At 43.5% G+C, this 16993-nt stretch overlaps 1 protein-coding gene and 1 pseudogene across 1 annotated transcript in view; both read left to right on the forward strand.

The window, feature by feature from the left end:
- The window catches only part of CYP4X1 (cytochrome P450 family 4 subfamily X member 1), a 56349-nt gene extending 51690 nt beyond the window's left edge, over positions 1 to 4659 (forward strand). Inside the window, exons 11-12 of the mRNA XM_075555781.1 lie at positions 3108 to 3190; positions 3709 to 4659. Of these exons, the coding sequence (XP_075411896.1) occupies positions 3108 to 3190; positions 3709 to 3877 (252 nt within the window). The 3' untranslated portion in view covers positions 3878 to 4659. The remainder of the gene's footprint in view (positions 1 to 3107; positions 3191 to 3708) is intronic.
- Positions 4660 to 9468: 4809 nt separating this feature from the next.
- On the forward strand, positions 9469 to 10140 carry LOC142435330 (cofilin-1 pseudogene; annotated as a pseudogene).
- The last annotated feature ends 6853 nt before the right edge of the window (positions 10141 to 16993 follow it).

The following is a 16993-nucleotide window of genomic DNA, read 5'->3' on the forward strand; positions in this document are numbered from 1 at the left end:
CCAAAGAAAAGTGGCCCAACAAAATGCCGAAATGATCCAACCAACCATATTATTTATATCACATGCAAATAAAAGTTTTGCTAAAGATAATTAAAAATTGTTGCAGCAGGACATGGACAGAAAGCTGCTAGCAATTCCACCTGAATTGAGAAAAAGATGTGGAATAACAGCATTACTGATGTTAGATGGATCTTCATTGAAAGTAGAGAATGACAGAAAGAAGTTTCTTGTGTTTTATTGACTATATAATATTTCGAAGAATGAGAATTCCAGAACACTTTAATTGTGCTCATGTGGGATTTGTGCATAGACCAGGGACAGTCAGCTGAACAAAATAATGGATACTGCCTGGTTGAAATCAGGGAAGGTGTGTCAAGGTTGTATTTTTCCACATTCCTTGTTCAATCTGCCTGATGAACAAATAAACTGAACAACTGGGTTATATCAAGAACAGCATAACCTCAAACGTGGACAAAAACTCATGAACAACCTGTGCTACGCACAACCTTGCTTGTTGAAGCCAACAGGACCTGAAGTACTGAGTGATGAATAGCAAAGGACACAGCCTTCAATGTGGATAACAACTTAATGTCAAGAAAATTAGAATCTTCACAACCAGACCAGCAGATTGGAGAAAAGATTGAAGCAGCAAAGATTTCATTTTGCTTAGAGCCATAATCAACAATCATGGAAGCAGCAATCAAGAAACCAAATGACATACTCATATTACATTTAGCAAATCTGCAAAATACCTCTTTAAAGTTGAAGGAGCAAAGATGTCACTTTGAGAACTGAAGTGCCCTTGATAAAGCCATGGTGTTTTCAATCACCTTGTAGGCCTGTGGAGCTGCACAATGGATCAGGAAGACCAGAGAAGACCTGGCGTCTTCGGGTTGTGGTGTTGGTGAAGAACACGGAAAATACTAGGCACTGCCAGAAGACAATCAAATCTGTCTTGGGGAAAGTAAAGTCAGAACTCTCTGCAGAAGTAAAGATGGAGAGATTTCATCTCAGGGATTTCAACAATATTATCAAGAGAGGCCAGTTCCTGGAGAGGGCCATCATGCTTGGCCATAAATTAGAGGGTCAACCAAGAAAAGAAAACTCTCAAGGAGATGGACTGACACAATGGTTACAACACTGGGCTCAAGCAGAACAATTATGAGGATGACAGTGTTCAATTCTGATCTCCATAGGGTTGCTATGAGTTGGAATCCACTTGAAGGTACTTAGCAAAGCAAGGCAAGGATTTATCTAGAATATGTGCATGGACAGTCAATATATCCCAAAATTTCAAGCTCTCTTTTACTGCATGTGTCCATTGAGATTGTCAAAGGAAACAAATGACATTCAAGGTGGGAATTTGAGAAAGGTTAGTTGTTTTTTTAAGTTGTCAAAATTGTATCACGGTTTGGGCAAAACAAAATGAAGCAAATAACTAATAACTGTCTTACCAGTTTTAATGAACTCTGGAAGGAGGCCTACAGAACCTGGAAAGAGAGAACCATGGGGGAAAGGTCTTCAAATAGGAGCTTAGGCATTAGAAAGAATATGCAGTCTTCATGAGCTTGCCTGGTAGAAAAGAGCCTGGAGAATATAGTACCCTGAACTCTGTCTCCTCCAAACCTCCGTATCTTCTGCCATAGCCTTTTATTAGCTAAATCCAACAGGAAACCATATGGATCCGCTTGCTGGGACACAGATGAAGGGGGGAAGTGGGATTAATGAGAATCTGGAGAGGCAAAAGGAAGATGTGCAGCATGCCTGAGTACCTCAATGCAATGCCCTTGACACTGAACATCCACATGCTCCAATCCTTCGTTTTACATAAGTGGCTAAGATTTAAGATCTGTTAGCCCTGCTGGCTTAGTGGGTACTGGTTTGGCTGTGATCCGCATGGTTACAACTCGAAACCACCATCAGTTCCTCCAGAGAACGACTGGGCTTTCTACTCCCATAAACAGTTACAGTCTTAGAAACCCACAGGGGTCACTACGAGACAGCATTGACTTGATGGCGGCGAGTTTGGGTTTTTATTTGGTTGGTTGATTTGTTTGTTTATATTGTAATGAGAAGACTGGGTCATGTCTCAATGACAATTGATTTTGTAGTCATATTGGCTTGTCTTTGAAATGGGTGCTCTCTTACCCCAGAAATAAAAATAATACCACGAGTAAAATTTGCTGAAGATCATCAACAATGATTGCAGCAGTACATTGACAGGGAGGTTGTAGAATACATTAACCGGAAGTTTAGGCTGGATTCAAAAGAGGATATGTAACAAAAGATATTGCTGATGTCAATGAAATCATTGATGATGGATCTTGGCTCAAAGCAGAGAATACTAGAAAGATGTGTGCTTGTGTTTTATTGACTATACCAAGGCGTCTGGCTGTGTGGATCATAGCAAACTGTAGATAGTCTTGAGAAGAATGGGAATTCCAGAACACTTCATTGTGCTCCTGCTGACCTTGTACATGGATCAAGAAGCAGTTATGCAAACTGAATCAGGGAATGGTTTAAAATCAGGGAAAGTGTACATCAGGGTTGTGTCCTCTAACCACACTTACTCTATCTATCTACTGAGCAAATAATCAGAGAAGCTGGATTCGATGAAGGAGAATGTAGCATCAGGATTGGAGGAAAGCTTAATAACAACCTGCAATATGCAGATAGCACAGTCTTGCTTGCTGAAAATAAGGAGGACTTGAAGCACATGCTGATGAAGATCAAGGGTTGCAGGCTTCAGTATGCATGACAACTCGATGTAAAGAAAGTCGAAATCCTCACAACTGAATCAATAAGTAACATCATGATTAATGAAGAAAAGATTGAAATTGTCAAGATTTTGTCTTGTTTGTCTTGCACTTAAAATATAGTTAATAGGACTATAACTAATTTAAAATATAGCTAGTAGGAATTTACAAACTATTTTGAATATATTAAATTAAGGAAATTAAATTATTGAGATCAGTTCCACCTGTCTTTTCACTTTTTAGAATGTGGACATCATAGGAGTTTGAGTTATGAACAGTGCTGAATAATCACTTAAGAAATGTGTTAGTGGTCTTTATGGGATGGTGATGAGGGTTACCTTTCCATTTCAGGTCTTTAATCCCTTGAGGTTCTCTCCAGAGAATTCTGATCAGAGACATCCTTATGCCTTCTTGCCATTCTCAGCTGGACCAAGGTGAGGGGAAATTTGAAATTGATGAAAATACACCAAAATGTTTGCTCCCTTTAGATTCTCATCTCTGTTTAATCTTCTTTAGAGCCTCATCTCCCCCTCTGTAGATCTTGGTACCTATTTGAGCTCCTAAAAAAATCCATTTAGTTTCTCAGGGAAGATTGTCACATTCTACCTAGCCATTCCTCAGCTAGCTGTCTTATAATGCAAGTTGTTGGTGGCTTTGTGGCTCCTTGTGGTCCACTCTTCCTGCAGGAAAAGCAATCTATTCAGACCCCCCACTGCCACCTTCTCACAAAAAAAGGCACCACATGAGAGTCTCCCAATTCACATTATTGTAGGGAATAAAGTAAATCTTAAAGTGTCGATGATAGTTCATGTAAAGATGTTGCTTTGTCAGGGACCCTAGACATCTTTTTCCAGTATGGGGGCTTCAAACATAGATCTATTTAAAGACTTAGGATGCATTTAAATGTAGATACCTCTTTTCAAGTACCATTTTCTTTTTCTGTTATCTGCAGGGACTGTATTGGGCAGAAGTTTGCCATGATTCAGCTAAAGGTGTCCACAGCCTTGATCCTGCTCCGCTTCGAGGTGACTCCAGACCCCACCAGACCTCCCATTTTATCACCCCAGATTGTCCTCAGATCCAAGAATGGCATCCACTTGTTTGTGAAGAAAATACCCTAATGCTAGGTCTCATGATGCAATGGTTAAATATATGTTGTTTTTAAGTTAAATGATAGCTAAAGGTTTAAGCACTTGAAGAGGAATCCAAGTATGCCGGAGGAGCAAGGTTGTGTGAGGTGCGGATCTCTGTGGAGCTTCAGATAATCCAAACTCTTGTTTTGATGACACAAGGAGTCACCTAGAACTATTTCTACGTGACTTTGAGAGATGTCCAGGATTTTTCTCTCTGGTCTGCCTATAATTCGTGCTGCATATGAAAAACCTTGCTCGATGACTTCTATATGCTTTCATTGTTTATTAAAATACACTTTTTCAGAATTGCACAAGTCATATGTGAATGTATGCACAATGTAAAATCATTCTAGCACTAGAAAAGCATATAAAATAAAACTCTCACTTCCTATAGCTTGGACCCTCTGCCCTCCCACTGTTTTTCCTAAAGACCCAGTAATTTGGTATGAATTCTCTCAGACTTTTTTCTATAAGTTTTAAATTATTTATGTATGTATTCTTATAGGTGAAATCATATCCATATGATCATTCCCAAATTGTTCTTGTTTTTCTACTTAATAAAATTTCTCCTCTTTCCTTACCATAGCTTCATAATTTTTTATAATGTGAAAGCAATATGAATGACTTAGATGTTCTCCTGCCACTGAAGAGCCCTTGGTGGAACAGTGCGGGAAGCGCCGGGCCGCCACCACAAAGGTGGCAATCAAAATCACCAGCAACTCCCCTAAAGGTTACAGTCTCAGAAACCCATGGTTATTTAAGCATTTTTTGAAGTTTTTTTTAAAACTTGCTTATTGCTCTTTTGTGTTTATCTTTGTTTTGTTTTTGTGTAATTTCTCTGTATATCACTTGTGTTAATTTTGCAAAGGTTGTCTTCCTTTATTGATTCAGATGAGAATCTTTATGCCCTGTAGATAATAATCTCTTGATTTAATTTTCCCATTCCTTTATCTAAAAAAACAAACTGTATTAAGGGTGCCTTTTGCCACACAGAAATCTTTTTTTTTAATTTTCACGAATTAAGATATACAAACTTTTATTTATGGCTTTTGATTTTGAGTCTTGCATAAGAAAATCTTCATTTGTAATTTTATAAAGATATTATACATATTTTCCTGGTGCTAACAACTTTTGTGGGACTTGAAAAGGATTTTCTTAGTGTTTTCCAGATTAATCATCCATTTGATATTTCTGTGCCTACTATATGTCAGATAAAGAGTCTTGGTAGTGCAGGAGTTAAACATTAATCTGCTAATGGAAAGGAAGGTCAGCAGTTAGCCTCAGCCATCAGTGTAGATTACAACTCTGCCTGGTTTGGGCCTCAGGACTATGCTACTTCATAAAATGAATTTGCAAATCTGCTCTCCCTTTCTAGATTCTGGAATAATGTATGTAGAATTTGAAGACACTCGCTCTTATTTCTGTGCAAGTAGGAAGATGCATTAGAATTGGTTGCTTTAAATACGACTGAATTATGGAAATGTATGATAGGTAAATTTTATCACACTAAAAATATTGGGGGAAATAAAAATAAACAAGTAAATAAAAAGTTTGTGCAAGGACCAATAAAATAAGGAAAATTTCTCCTTACAGGCTGGGGGAGCTCCTATTTTTCCTCTCTTGTCCCATGTGACTGAGGGAACTTCCTCCCACCTACCTTAGTGCCTCACAAGGCCTAAGGCAGCTCGGCAAACACCCATCAACATTCCAAGCTGCTGAAGGAACCGCTGCCCAACCTCTGCAACACCAAAGCAGGCAATCCATCAGCCTTCTGGGGAACTCCCCTGAGAGGGAAGCCACAGGAGGATAAAGTGGTCAGTGAATTCCATAGTGAAATAAGCTGTAGGAAGTTCAAAGAAGCATTCCTACAAGTCTCCCAGAGATAGCCAGTGCTCTTCAAGTCCCTGGAAAATGGAACATGGCTCCTCTAAAAAAAAAAAAAAACGCAAACAGCCATCAGCCCTAACGACCTCAACAACAACAACAACAACAACAACAACAAAAAACCCAGGAGAAACAAAAGGCAATGGCAGATGTCCTGAAGATAACTACATGCATAGAGGAAGCAGACATTGAGCTACCATAGAAAGAAAATTTCAGAATGCTGCTTGGAGTCATACAGGCTATGAGGGAAACAATACAGAAAGAGGATGAAATGATAGAGGAGATAAAGTCCATACACCAAAGGGAAATATAAGAGCTTAGGGAGGAGATAACAAAAACCAGTAGCAGACACACGGACCTTGAGAATCAACTGGAGGAAGCAGAGAACCTCATCAGTGACTTGGAGGACAGTCAAGCAGACTTTAACAAACGTGAACAAAAATCTAATAAGATCAGGGAAGCTGAAGAAAACCTAAGAGCTACATCTGATGCTATGAAGAGGAACAACATTAGAATTATTGGCTTACCGGAGGAAATCATCTGCAAGAATAGTAAGAGAATTCTTGGAGGAAAATTTCCCCAGCTTAATGAATGAAAACCAGGCAACCATTCAGGAGGCTGAAAGACCACCAGCTGAACTGAATCCCAAGAAGAAGTCACCAAGGCACGTAATAGTTAAACTTTGAGGAAAAGGAGAAAATTATGAGAGCAGCTAGGGAAAAACAAGCAAGCACACATAAAGGTTCCCAAATAAGAATATGCTCAGACCTATCAGCAGAAACTATGAAGAAGAGGAGAGAGTGGAGTAACATATTCCAAAAAATGAAGGAAAACAATGCAAACCCAAGAATCCTCCCCCTGCCACACAAGCATGAATTCCCCATAACAAGTTGGGTAGAGTATCCCCTGTTTCAGGTTTGGCATGGCTTTCCAAGCCTAGGACTAGCTGTAGAGGGTGGAGCTCACCTAGCTGTGTGTGGGGCAGGCATAAAGCCCTAGACTAACGGAAATGGTCTCGGCATCAACAATGGAGTGTGAGAGAACGAGAAAGAGACAAAGAAGAAAGAACACATTTTTAAGTAAGTCTGCTGAAACTGTGAGGGGATAGAGAGAAGAGAGGGAAACAAAAATAACCATGTAGCTGAGCCCCAATCCCTGCCCGTGGAGCTGCAAGGGTCTATTCCCTGCCCCGAGGCAGTAGCAAACTGTGACTGTGCTGAGATTAAGCCCCCATGCCAGCTCCAAATGGTCCCAGCTGTGGCTGAGACAGTGGTGGGGCTAAGATCAAGCCCTAGCCGGCCTCCACTGTGGTACGCCAAAAGCCCCCAACCCCTCAAAACCTGTGGATCTGTGCCTACATATCTTTATGATGCTCCTCCTGTGATCCATCAGTGTTGAATTTCCCTCTAAGTAACTCTCCTGGGCTCAATTCTGCGGAGTCCCTCTGGTATGTGTTACTCAGTCACTATCTTCCCACAAGTCGGTTCTTATAATTTTTCATGTCAATGTGGCAAAAAATACTAATGGTCTTTCATATGTTGAATCATCCCTGCATCCCTGGCATGATTCCCATTTGGTCATGGTGACCATCATCCCTTCTAAGGAAGATTCTGGCCTCTACTTCTTCCAAGAGGCATGTGTTTGTTCCTTTGAAAGTTCATATTTCTCTCAATATTCTTCACCAACACCATAATTCAAATTCATCAATTCTTCTCTGGTCTTTTTTATTCAATGTCCAACTTTTACATGCATATGAGGTGACTGAAAATACCATGGTTTGAGTCAGGTGCACCTTAGTCTTCAAAATGGCATTCTTGCTCTTCAATCCTTTAAAGAGGTCTTGCACAGCAGATTTATCCAATAAATACAATGCATAGTTTTATCTCTTGACTGCTATTTCCATGGGTATTGATTGTGGATTCAAGCAAGAGAAAATCCTTGACCACTTCGATCTTTTCTTTATCATGATGTTACCTACTAGTCCAATTTGAGGATTATTGTTTTCTTGACATTGAACTGTAATCCATGCTGAAGGCTGCAATCCTTGATCTTCAGGTCCTGTGTACTTTCAGCAGGGAAGCTTGTGTCATCTGCATACCCCAGGTTTAATAAGCCTTTCCTCCAATCTTGATACTGAATTCCTCTTCATAGAGCCCACCTTCTCTGAGTATTTGCTCAGGATACAGATTGAACGAGTATGGTGAGAAGATATAATCCTGAAGCACACCTTTACTCATTGTAAACCATGCCGTATACCCTTGTTCCCTTTGTACAGCTGCCTCATGATCCATGCACAGATTCCACATAGATACAATTAAGTGTTCTGGAATTTCTATTCTTCTCAAGACTATCCATAGTTGGTTCTGATCCACACAATCAAACACCTTTGCATTCTCAATAAAATACAAGTAAACATCTTCTGCTATTCTCTGCTGTTATCCAAGATCTATCTGACATCAGCAATGGCATCCTTTACTCCAGGTCCTCTACCAAATCCAGCTTGCCTTCCTGGCAGCTCCCTGTCAATGTACCACTGCAACCATTGTTGAGTGATCTTCAGCAACATTTTACCTGTGCGAGATAGTGATGAATTTGCTTTAAAATTCCCCTATTCTGTTGGGTCACCTTTCTTTGGAATGGGTACAAATATGGACCTCTTCCAATAAGTTTGCCAGATTGCTATTTTCTAAAGCAGGACAATTATTTACTCCTTATTTCAGAGGTAAGCCATAGGTGAGAAATTATTCCCTCAAGGGCAGACAAGAAGCTAGTCATAGAGATGGGACTTAACATTTGTCTTCTGAGTCTAAGACTCACAAGTGAGACGTCCCTGGAAGTTAGAGGCTCCCTGAGAAACTGTGGAACAAGACATGGCTGGGGTCCTGGAACAAATCACATGGTGCACCCCTGAGGCCACCACGCCTTCTTTCCATCAGCATGTACAGAGTAATTTAGTGCTAACATCAAGTGTAGCTACAGTGGTAAAAAGAAGCGACCCCAGCAAGGCAATCAAAATGTATGTGAGACAGTCATTCTTCTTTGCTCTGTGGTTACTTACAGGCAGATACCATCTTGGGTATCTCTGGCTTCCACTGGATGGAATTAAAAAGAGAGGTTCGGGGCTGTGACTGGAAAGCAAATACTGGTTTAATGCTCTGGGATGGATATAACTGCCTCGATTTGTAAATGAGAAATGTTTCATTTTCATAGTTAAGTGGCCATGCTGGAATTCAGCTCAGGTCTAGTCAGCCTAAAGTCTTCCCACACAACACCGTCTCTGCCACAGCACCGTCTCTCCCAACATGGCCCTCGCCACAACTTAGCCTCTGTGGCTAAAGCTTCATGAGAAAATGTGACTATCCCATGCTGTGTAATTCATCCCTTTCTTGAATTTATTTTATTGGCTCCCCTTTTCTGACTGTTTTGCTTGGACAATTAGCCCCGAAGGAAAAGCCCCAGTCAGCCTTACTGGCACAGCTCTGTCCATTAGGGTCACTCCAAAATACATATTTTTCCAGAATTCTTATTAATTCCACTCCATTCAGACCGCCAACCTGGCCAAGCAAGTGTCTACATAGATGAAGGCAGAGTTGCTGATAGAACCAGAATCTATGGAGGAATTCATACACTCTGCCATCTGGTGGCTATTATAGATATTGCAAGCCATACACAAAAAGAATAGGACCGGTTCAGTCGGGTCCCGGCAGCAGCTGCAGCGGCTCCCATCTTCTCTTCCTCTCTCTGCCATACTCTTCTCGCTTCCGGAAACATGGCCTCTGGTGTGGCTGTCTCCGACGGAGTTATTAAGGTGTTCAATGACATGAAGGTGCGAAGTCCTCGACACCGGAGGAGGTCAAGAAGCGCAAGAAGGCCGTGCTCTTCTGCCTGAGCGAGGACAAGAAGAACATCATCCTGGAGGAGGGCAAGGAGATCCTGGTTGGGCACGTGGGCCAGACGGTGGACGGCCCCTACGCCACCTTTGTCAAGATGCTGCCTGACAAGGACTGCCGCTACGCTCTGTACGACGCCACCTACGAGACCAAGGAGAGCAAGAAGGAGGACCTGGTGTTCATCTTCTGGGCCCCCGAGTGTGCACCCCTTAAGAGCAAAAGGATCTACGCCAGCTCCAAGGATGCCATCAAGAAGAAGCTGACGGGAATCAAACACGAATTACAAGCAAACTGCTACGAGGAGGTTAAGGACCGCTGCACCCTGGCCGAGAAGCTGGGGGGCAGCGCCGTCATCTCCCTGGAGGGCAAGCCCTTGTGAGCCCCCTCCACCCCTGCCAGGAGCACCCAGCAGCCCCAGACCTGCCTGCGGGGGCTGCAGGCTGTCCCCTTCCTGCCAGACCGGAGAGGCTGGGGGGACCCCAGCAGGGGGAGGACAATCCCTTCGTCCCAGTTGCCAAACAGCCCCCCCAGCCCCTGGACCAGCCCACCTCCCTCCACCCTGACGGCTCTGGCCATCCCAAATGACTTCTGATCTTTGATTCCTTTGTTGAAACAGACCAAGTTCCCTCCCCGTCCCCCCAGTTGGGGAAGGGGGTTGTATTTTTTTTATTAACGTCCACTCCCCATCCCCCCTTTTCCAGGCTGCCAACTTCTAACTGCAGTAGTGAGTCTGTGCTTGTTCCTTTAGTACTGTGTGTGAGTGGGAAATTAAGATGACCCGCCCCGCTCCGGCTGCTCGCCCCACCCCGCTCCCCTCCAGTCACTGACAGCCACTTGTTTGGGCCTACGAGAAACCTTCCATTAAAAAAAGAGAGAAGACAAAAATAAAGAATAGGAACATGGGAACATATGAAGCTTTTAGGAAATGTTTGACCTCTAAGTAACCTGCAGCCCCAGAAACTGTTTAAACTGTAGTGGAATTGATTAAGTATAACTTAATTCAACCCTTACAGAAACACATAGGGAGCATGTATCTTACAAAACTCACTGCCACCAAGTCGATTTTGATCCATAGCAATCCTATACACAGGGTAGAACTACCCCTGTGGGGTTCTGAGACTGTCAATCTTGATGGAAATAGAAAGCTTCATCTTTCTCCATCGGAGTGGCTGTGATTTCAAACAGCTAACCTTGAGCTTAGCAGCCCAGGGTGCAATCCACTACGCCACCAGGACTCCCAGTACCTTACAAGGGGCATCAGAAAGCTCATATTCTTCTATGGCCTCAATGCATTCCTGGGGATCAGTCCTGGAATGGTAATTGCTTCATGGATTTGATGGAAGAGGTGCAGTTGTCAGAGTGGCCCAGCTATCGGCAGTGTCTGAGTGCAAAGATCCATGAGGAACAGCCAGGGACCAAACTTCCCCCCGGTACAAACTGTGACATCAGGACTATGATGGAGGGGAAAGACCTACTGGGCTTCAGGGAGGGAGAGGCAGAAGCTGTGTTTTCAGGTAAATAGGAATCCCACTGGCTTCAGGTTATCCATCAGACAAGCCTAGGTCCACCTGGGTTAGCCAGGTGGCAGACTAATTCCAGAGCCCACCAGTTAAAGAAACAAACCAATTTTGGAGAGAAGGCAAACCTATCTTTAAACAGAAGAGGAACAGATGCATTCAAAGTATAGTGGCATATATATTACACTGCCAAAAGAACAAGCACATCAGTCATAGAAGAAATGCAACCAGAATGCTTGTTAGAAGCAAGAATGGTGAGACTTTAGCTTGTCGACTTTGGACTCAGGGAAGGCCAGTCTCTAGAGGAGAACATCACGGTTCTAAAAGGAGAGGCTCAAGGAAAACTAGGGAAACCTCACTCCAATTGACATGGTAACCCAAACAGCAGACTCAAACATAAGACAGGGAGATGGTTTGTTTTATCTTGGGTAATGTGCTCATAAGTCAGAGCCAACACAACTAACAACAAACCAGTTTTCAATGCTCTCACCTGGACCAGGCAGCAGACGTGAACTGAGTGTAAACGCTGTGATTGTTGGCAGGTGGCGCTGAGTCCACAGTATGCCACGTCGCATGCTATGGCTTTCCACTGGACTGCCACCACCAGAAAGTGTTCCAAGGAACTGGCAAATAGAGGCTGGAGAGGTATCAAAGCAAATCTTGTGGCCATCTTGTGGCTATTCAAGAAATTGCAGGAAATCAATTACAAAATATGTAATTTTTTTTAGTGGTAAATTGACTTACACTGTAAGTCTTCACCCAATTCACAATAAAAAGGTCTGATTGTTTTTTAAGAGATAAATTTCAGGGGAGCTGATATCAAGGGGCTTAAGACAGGAGAATATGTTCTCAAAATGATTGTGGTAGCAATTGTACAACACTGCTTGATGTGACTGAACTATGGAATAGTATGATATCTGTAAGAGCTCCCAATAAACTGATTGGGGGGGGGGGGGGAGAAAGAAAGAAATTACAGACAAATCAATGACAGGACAATTAAGACGGCTGTTTCCCCCTCACTGAGTGTTCACCAGAAGCATTCCTACATGTGTCACAGAGAGAACGCTCCCACTTCCCGTGAGATGTCAGATACAGACGCTGAGGTACCTGTGCCAATCACTTGTTTGACATTATAGTAATAGAACATCATCAGAGTGGGATATTTCCCCGGAGAAGTTTGGCTTCAAGCCCATGCACATGGCTCCCAGGCTATGCCTAGATTCGTCTTGCAGGTGGGGCACGCTAACCTGGATAGATTTGTATTGGGGACAGTGTCCCTAGCTACAGTGTGGAGCAGGGTTTGAGGATGCAGCAAGAAGGAAAGCAAAGCATGGGGAGGCTGCTGCAACCCCCCAGGCAAGAGCAAGACCTGAACCAGGGGAGCAAAAAAGAAAGGGTAGAGAAAGACTTGCTGCCAAGTGGAAATCATTCTGTCTAGAAATCATCATGGGTGTGGAGGGTGATAGAGAAGAGACTATGGGGCTCAAGGCAATGGATTTGGTCCATGACTGGCTTGGGTAAATGGATGCTGGTGCCATTTATAAGAATGGGAGATTCAAGTTGGCAAAAAGGCTTATCGTTCAAATTTTTAATGTCGACCGTTCAAAACCACCAGCTGCTTGGGGGAAAGACGGGGCTTTCTACTCTCTTAAAGAGTTACAGTCTAGGAAACTCATGGGGGCAGTTCTGCCCTGTCCTGTAAGGTCCCTCTGAGTCCGCATTGATGGCAGTGAGTCAGTGAGTGAAGGAGTAGGATCATTACAAGGCTCCCTTCAGAAAGAATCCTCCATGCCATAGCACGGCCTCAATTCCCATGTCAAAAACACCACTCATAGCTCCACCATGTCTTGGTTTGAGGAAAGGTCCTTCCCAGCCTCTTCATTCAGCCCAGTAGTTCTTAGAGCCCAGAAGTTTCTCTCCTTCAGCCAGTCTCTCCTTGCTTCTCTGTCTCTGCTCCACAGCCGCCCTGACCCTTTCCTCAGATTCCACTTCTGTGTTTACTACCTTCACCCCTCGCTCCTATCCACACAGCTAGAAGCAGCCAAGAGTCCAGTTACTCATTCACACGGTCTCCTGACCTCGACAATGCAGAGTGAGCTGGTGCAGTCAGTTGCCTCATACTGGCACTTTGGAAGGAGATCACATGAGTGCGGGACGTTCTGTAACCATAAACCACAAAGAGCCTTCTAACCTGATTCGGGCCCCAACTTGTTATGTGGCCTTGAGCAGGTACGACCCCTGCCTTGGACTCTGATACCGAATCCTCGGTGTAACGTTAGTGAATAGTCAGGTTACTTTACAGATTACACGCGCTCTGGCGCCCAATGCAGTGCACGGTGGGAGTAGTGGAAATCACCGCTGAGTTAGTTGTTCTTAGGAGGCCTGCAAGCGTGGTGGGTGAGCGCTTGGCAGCTAACCATCAGAATGATCGCTGAAACCCACCAGCAGCTCCGCGGGAGAAAAGACCGGGGGATCCACCCATATAATGATGACTGCCCAGGAAACCCTATGGAGCAGTTCCACTCTGTCACCTAGAGCCACTGCGAGTCAGAACCCACAAACCGTATACAAGCAAAATGCCATAGGCTGACTGTAGCGCCACATTGAAGCAAAGGATGGCCGGTCTACTGTGCTGCATGGGGTCGCAGTGAGCAGTGTAAAATCAACTATGGCAGATGTCGTTGGGTTAAAATGTAATGTCTTATCATTGGATCTTCCTTTTGACACATTTTGAAGTTGTTTCCATTTTGTCTGTTTAAGTAAAGGGGAACTACACATGGATTAAGCCTCTGGTGAATCCTCTCTGACCACAGACCAGGGGAGTAGATAGGCTTGCTATCATGCCGAGGGCAGTGGAAAGTGATTATGATAGATGCAATTAGAGTAAAATGTAACACTTTAGCATCTGATATTCCTTTTGATCCATTTTAAATTTGGTCTAGTTTTTAATATTTACTGCTTTTATTTTCTATTGAGAATTTTCTCTATTTTACTGTATTCATGTTAGCTTTCTCCTTGGTTTAGATGTTTTGGTTTGGTTTGGTTTTTGGTATGTTTTTCTATATAGGAAAGGATAAGTAAATATATAGAGACAATAACTGTCTTAGTGGTTTCTTGGGGGTACAGCAGGAGCAGTTGGGGGGAATAAGAAGCTAACAACAATGTACAATAAAAAGAAAATGTTCCTAAAATTGATTGTAGTGATGATTGTACAACTCTTCTTAATATGATTGAAGTAAAGGCCTGCATGACATTCGAGTATAAAGTAAAACTATTAAAATATATATATATATTTTTAAACTTGACAGTACCTAACAGCAGTCCCTCCACAGGGCACCTCTTAGCCTGAATGTCTCTGACGCCCCCATCTTCCAACTTGCTCATCAGTCAGACTGGGTTCATCCTTGATTGCTCCCTTTCTTTCTTCCAGCTCTCTTCTGTTCTGCTTCTCCAGGTGGAGGGGTGGGGGGTGGGGAGGGGCAGGAGCAGGTCTCTTGGGAGCCCAAACCAAATCAAACCCATAGCCAACAAGTCAACTCCAACTCCGGACCACCTTACGTGTTACCGAAGGCATCTGTTCCCTGTTCAATGTACACAAAACTCAGTCAATTAAGAAACCAATCTGTCCAAAGCTCATGAATTACAGCTTGAAGTTGGATTACACTCAAACTCCTGATATCAACAGTACCTTAAATTCTATACTTTTGGTTAAATTACTGATGTTATCGATACAATTGCCTATACCCCAGGAGGATGATTGACAATGTTTTCCCTTTTTATTTGTTGGGTTTTTATTTTGTTTTGTTTTGATTTGGAGGGGTGGGTATTTGTTGCTTGTGCGTGTGTGTTTGTGTGTGTGTGTGTGTGTGTTGTGATTGTGGTTGTTGGGTTTTCTTTGGGGCATAATATGATCTTTAAAGTCAACCAGAGTCACACATGACCTGTGGACAAGCAGATGGATTCTGGGCTCCCACTTAATTCTAGCCCCAATCCAAGTTCTAATAACATGCTCCTGCTCAATACTTGCCTTCATGAAGAGATCATTGAAGATATGGGTGCTATAACACATTGTAGGAAGAAAGCAGATGATACCTGGCTATTAATTGGAATGGTGTCTGGGGTCTTATAGGCTTGTATTCAAACAAGCAGTCATCTTGGTGAGATGTCGGCTCAGTCCACATGGAAGAAGCACACCAGCTTGTGTGATCCAAAGGTGACAATAACAAAAACCAAATATGATGAAGGGAAAAGTATCAGAGCTTAAATTGTGAACACCCAATTTGTGGAAGTCCATGGATGAAAGTGGGGATCCAAAATCTACCTACAGACTATCTAGTCATATTAAACCTCTGGCAGATTCCCTGGAGTCAAACAATTTTATTATCACATAGATATTATTGCAAACTTGATTATGGTGGATCAAACCATGGTATAGTATGATATTTGGTCAGCTGACTTCCCTTTTGACCCAACCTGAATTTACTCTGGGCTTAAATATTCTTGATTGTTCCACAACAAAAATTTCTTCTCTAGTTTTTTTTTTAATTATTGGTGTTCTTTTTTTGCTCTTTATATTATTATCTTATTTTTATATTATTGGATTTTTTCTTCTTTCTGTTTTTGATTTCACTGTTTCTGTTGGGTTTCCAGTTTGTGAAGCACAGAAGGAGTGGATGCATAGAGATAATCACTGATGCAAGGGTTTTGTTGGGATGAGAGGGGGTGAGGGGACCTGAGAAGCAAATAATTAATATAGGGGGTAGGGAGCAATAGAACTGATTGTGATGATGTATATACACTTTTTAAAAGTGACTTTAACTATGGAAGTATATGATATGTGAATTTTATATCAAACAAGTGCAAACCACTGGCACCACCCAAGGGCATTCTCCAAGGAGCGGGGGGGGCCCCCGAAACAATGCCATCGTTCACCCCCTCGACTAATGTCTCCAGGCTGAAGCCACTGGACTCCCAGACAGATTCTGAGAGAAGAGGAGAAATAGCATCAGGTCCAGGAAGCTAAGGCCTCACAAGTCCGGACTTGTGTTACCCCGGACTTGGCCCCTGGGCCATAAGGAGGGGACGCTAGAGACCCAGCTACCTTGGAAGCCTAGAGAAAGACCGCAAAAAAGCGCTGACCCCTAAGGCGTCCCTGAGATGTGCTGCAGCGGGTAGCAGTGGGTTCCAACTCACAGTAACCCTGTTGCCCCTGCGGGTTTCCAAGACTGTGATTTCTTACAGGAGTTTCCTCTTTTTCCCTCGGAGCTTCTGGAGGTTTCAAACTGCTGTCCGACGCGGACCCCACAATCCCGCCAGGGCTCCTTGAGGGTCCGGCAATCAGGTACCTCCACCTTCAAAGCCTGCTGACTCTGCTCTTGGTCGAGTGTGTAACCGCCAGATGGCAGCCTAGGCTACCTGCCGTCAACGGGAAAACAGCCTCCGAAACGGAAGGCCCTGGGACCAATGATACTCAGGGGGGGGGGCCATCGCTGACCCCTGAACCAGAGTTTAAGACATGCAGCTGCATAGAAGACTGACTGGACCCCATAGTCCTTTGGGACCTTTGGCCCCTCTCTGGGCTTCCCTTCCCCAGATGCCATGTCTGCCCTCAGGGATGTCCACAGGGATGTGACCCAGTCCTGTCCCTGAGAAGCTCCCAGACCTGGGGCTGAGCTAGACAGAGACCAGGAAACAGACAACATGGTGAGGAGGGGCGCCAACCAGGGAGGGACTGTGGCTGTCCAGAGGAAGTCCCTAAACCAGGGATAAACGGGGTGGGACAGGGGCTTTCTGGAAGAAGAGATTTCCAAGTT

This window comes from Tenrec ecaudatus, chromosome 1 (genome assembly GCF_050624435.1).
Source record: "Tenrec ecaudatus isolate mTenEca1 chromosome 1, mTenEca1.hap1, whole genome shotgun sequence".
In the NCBI taxonomy this organism is placed as follows: domain Eukaryota; kingdom Metazoa; phylum Chordata; class Mammalia; order Afrosoricida; family Tenrecidae; genus Tenrec; species Tenrec ecaudatus.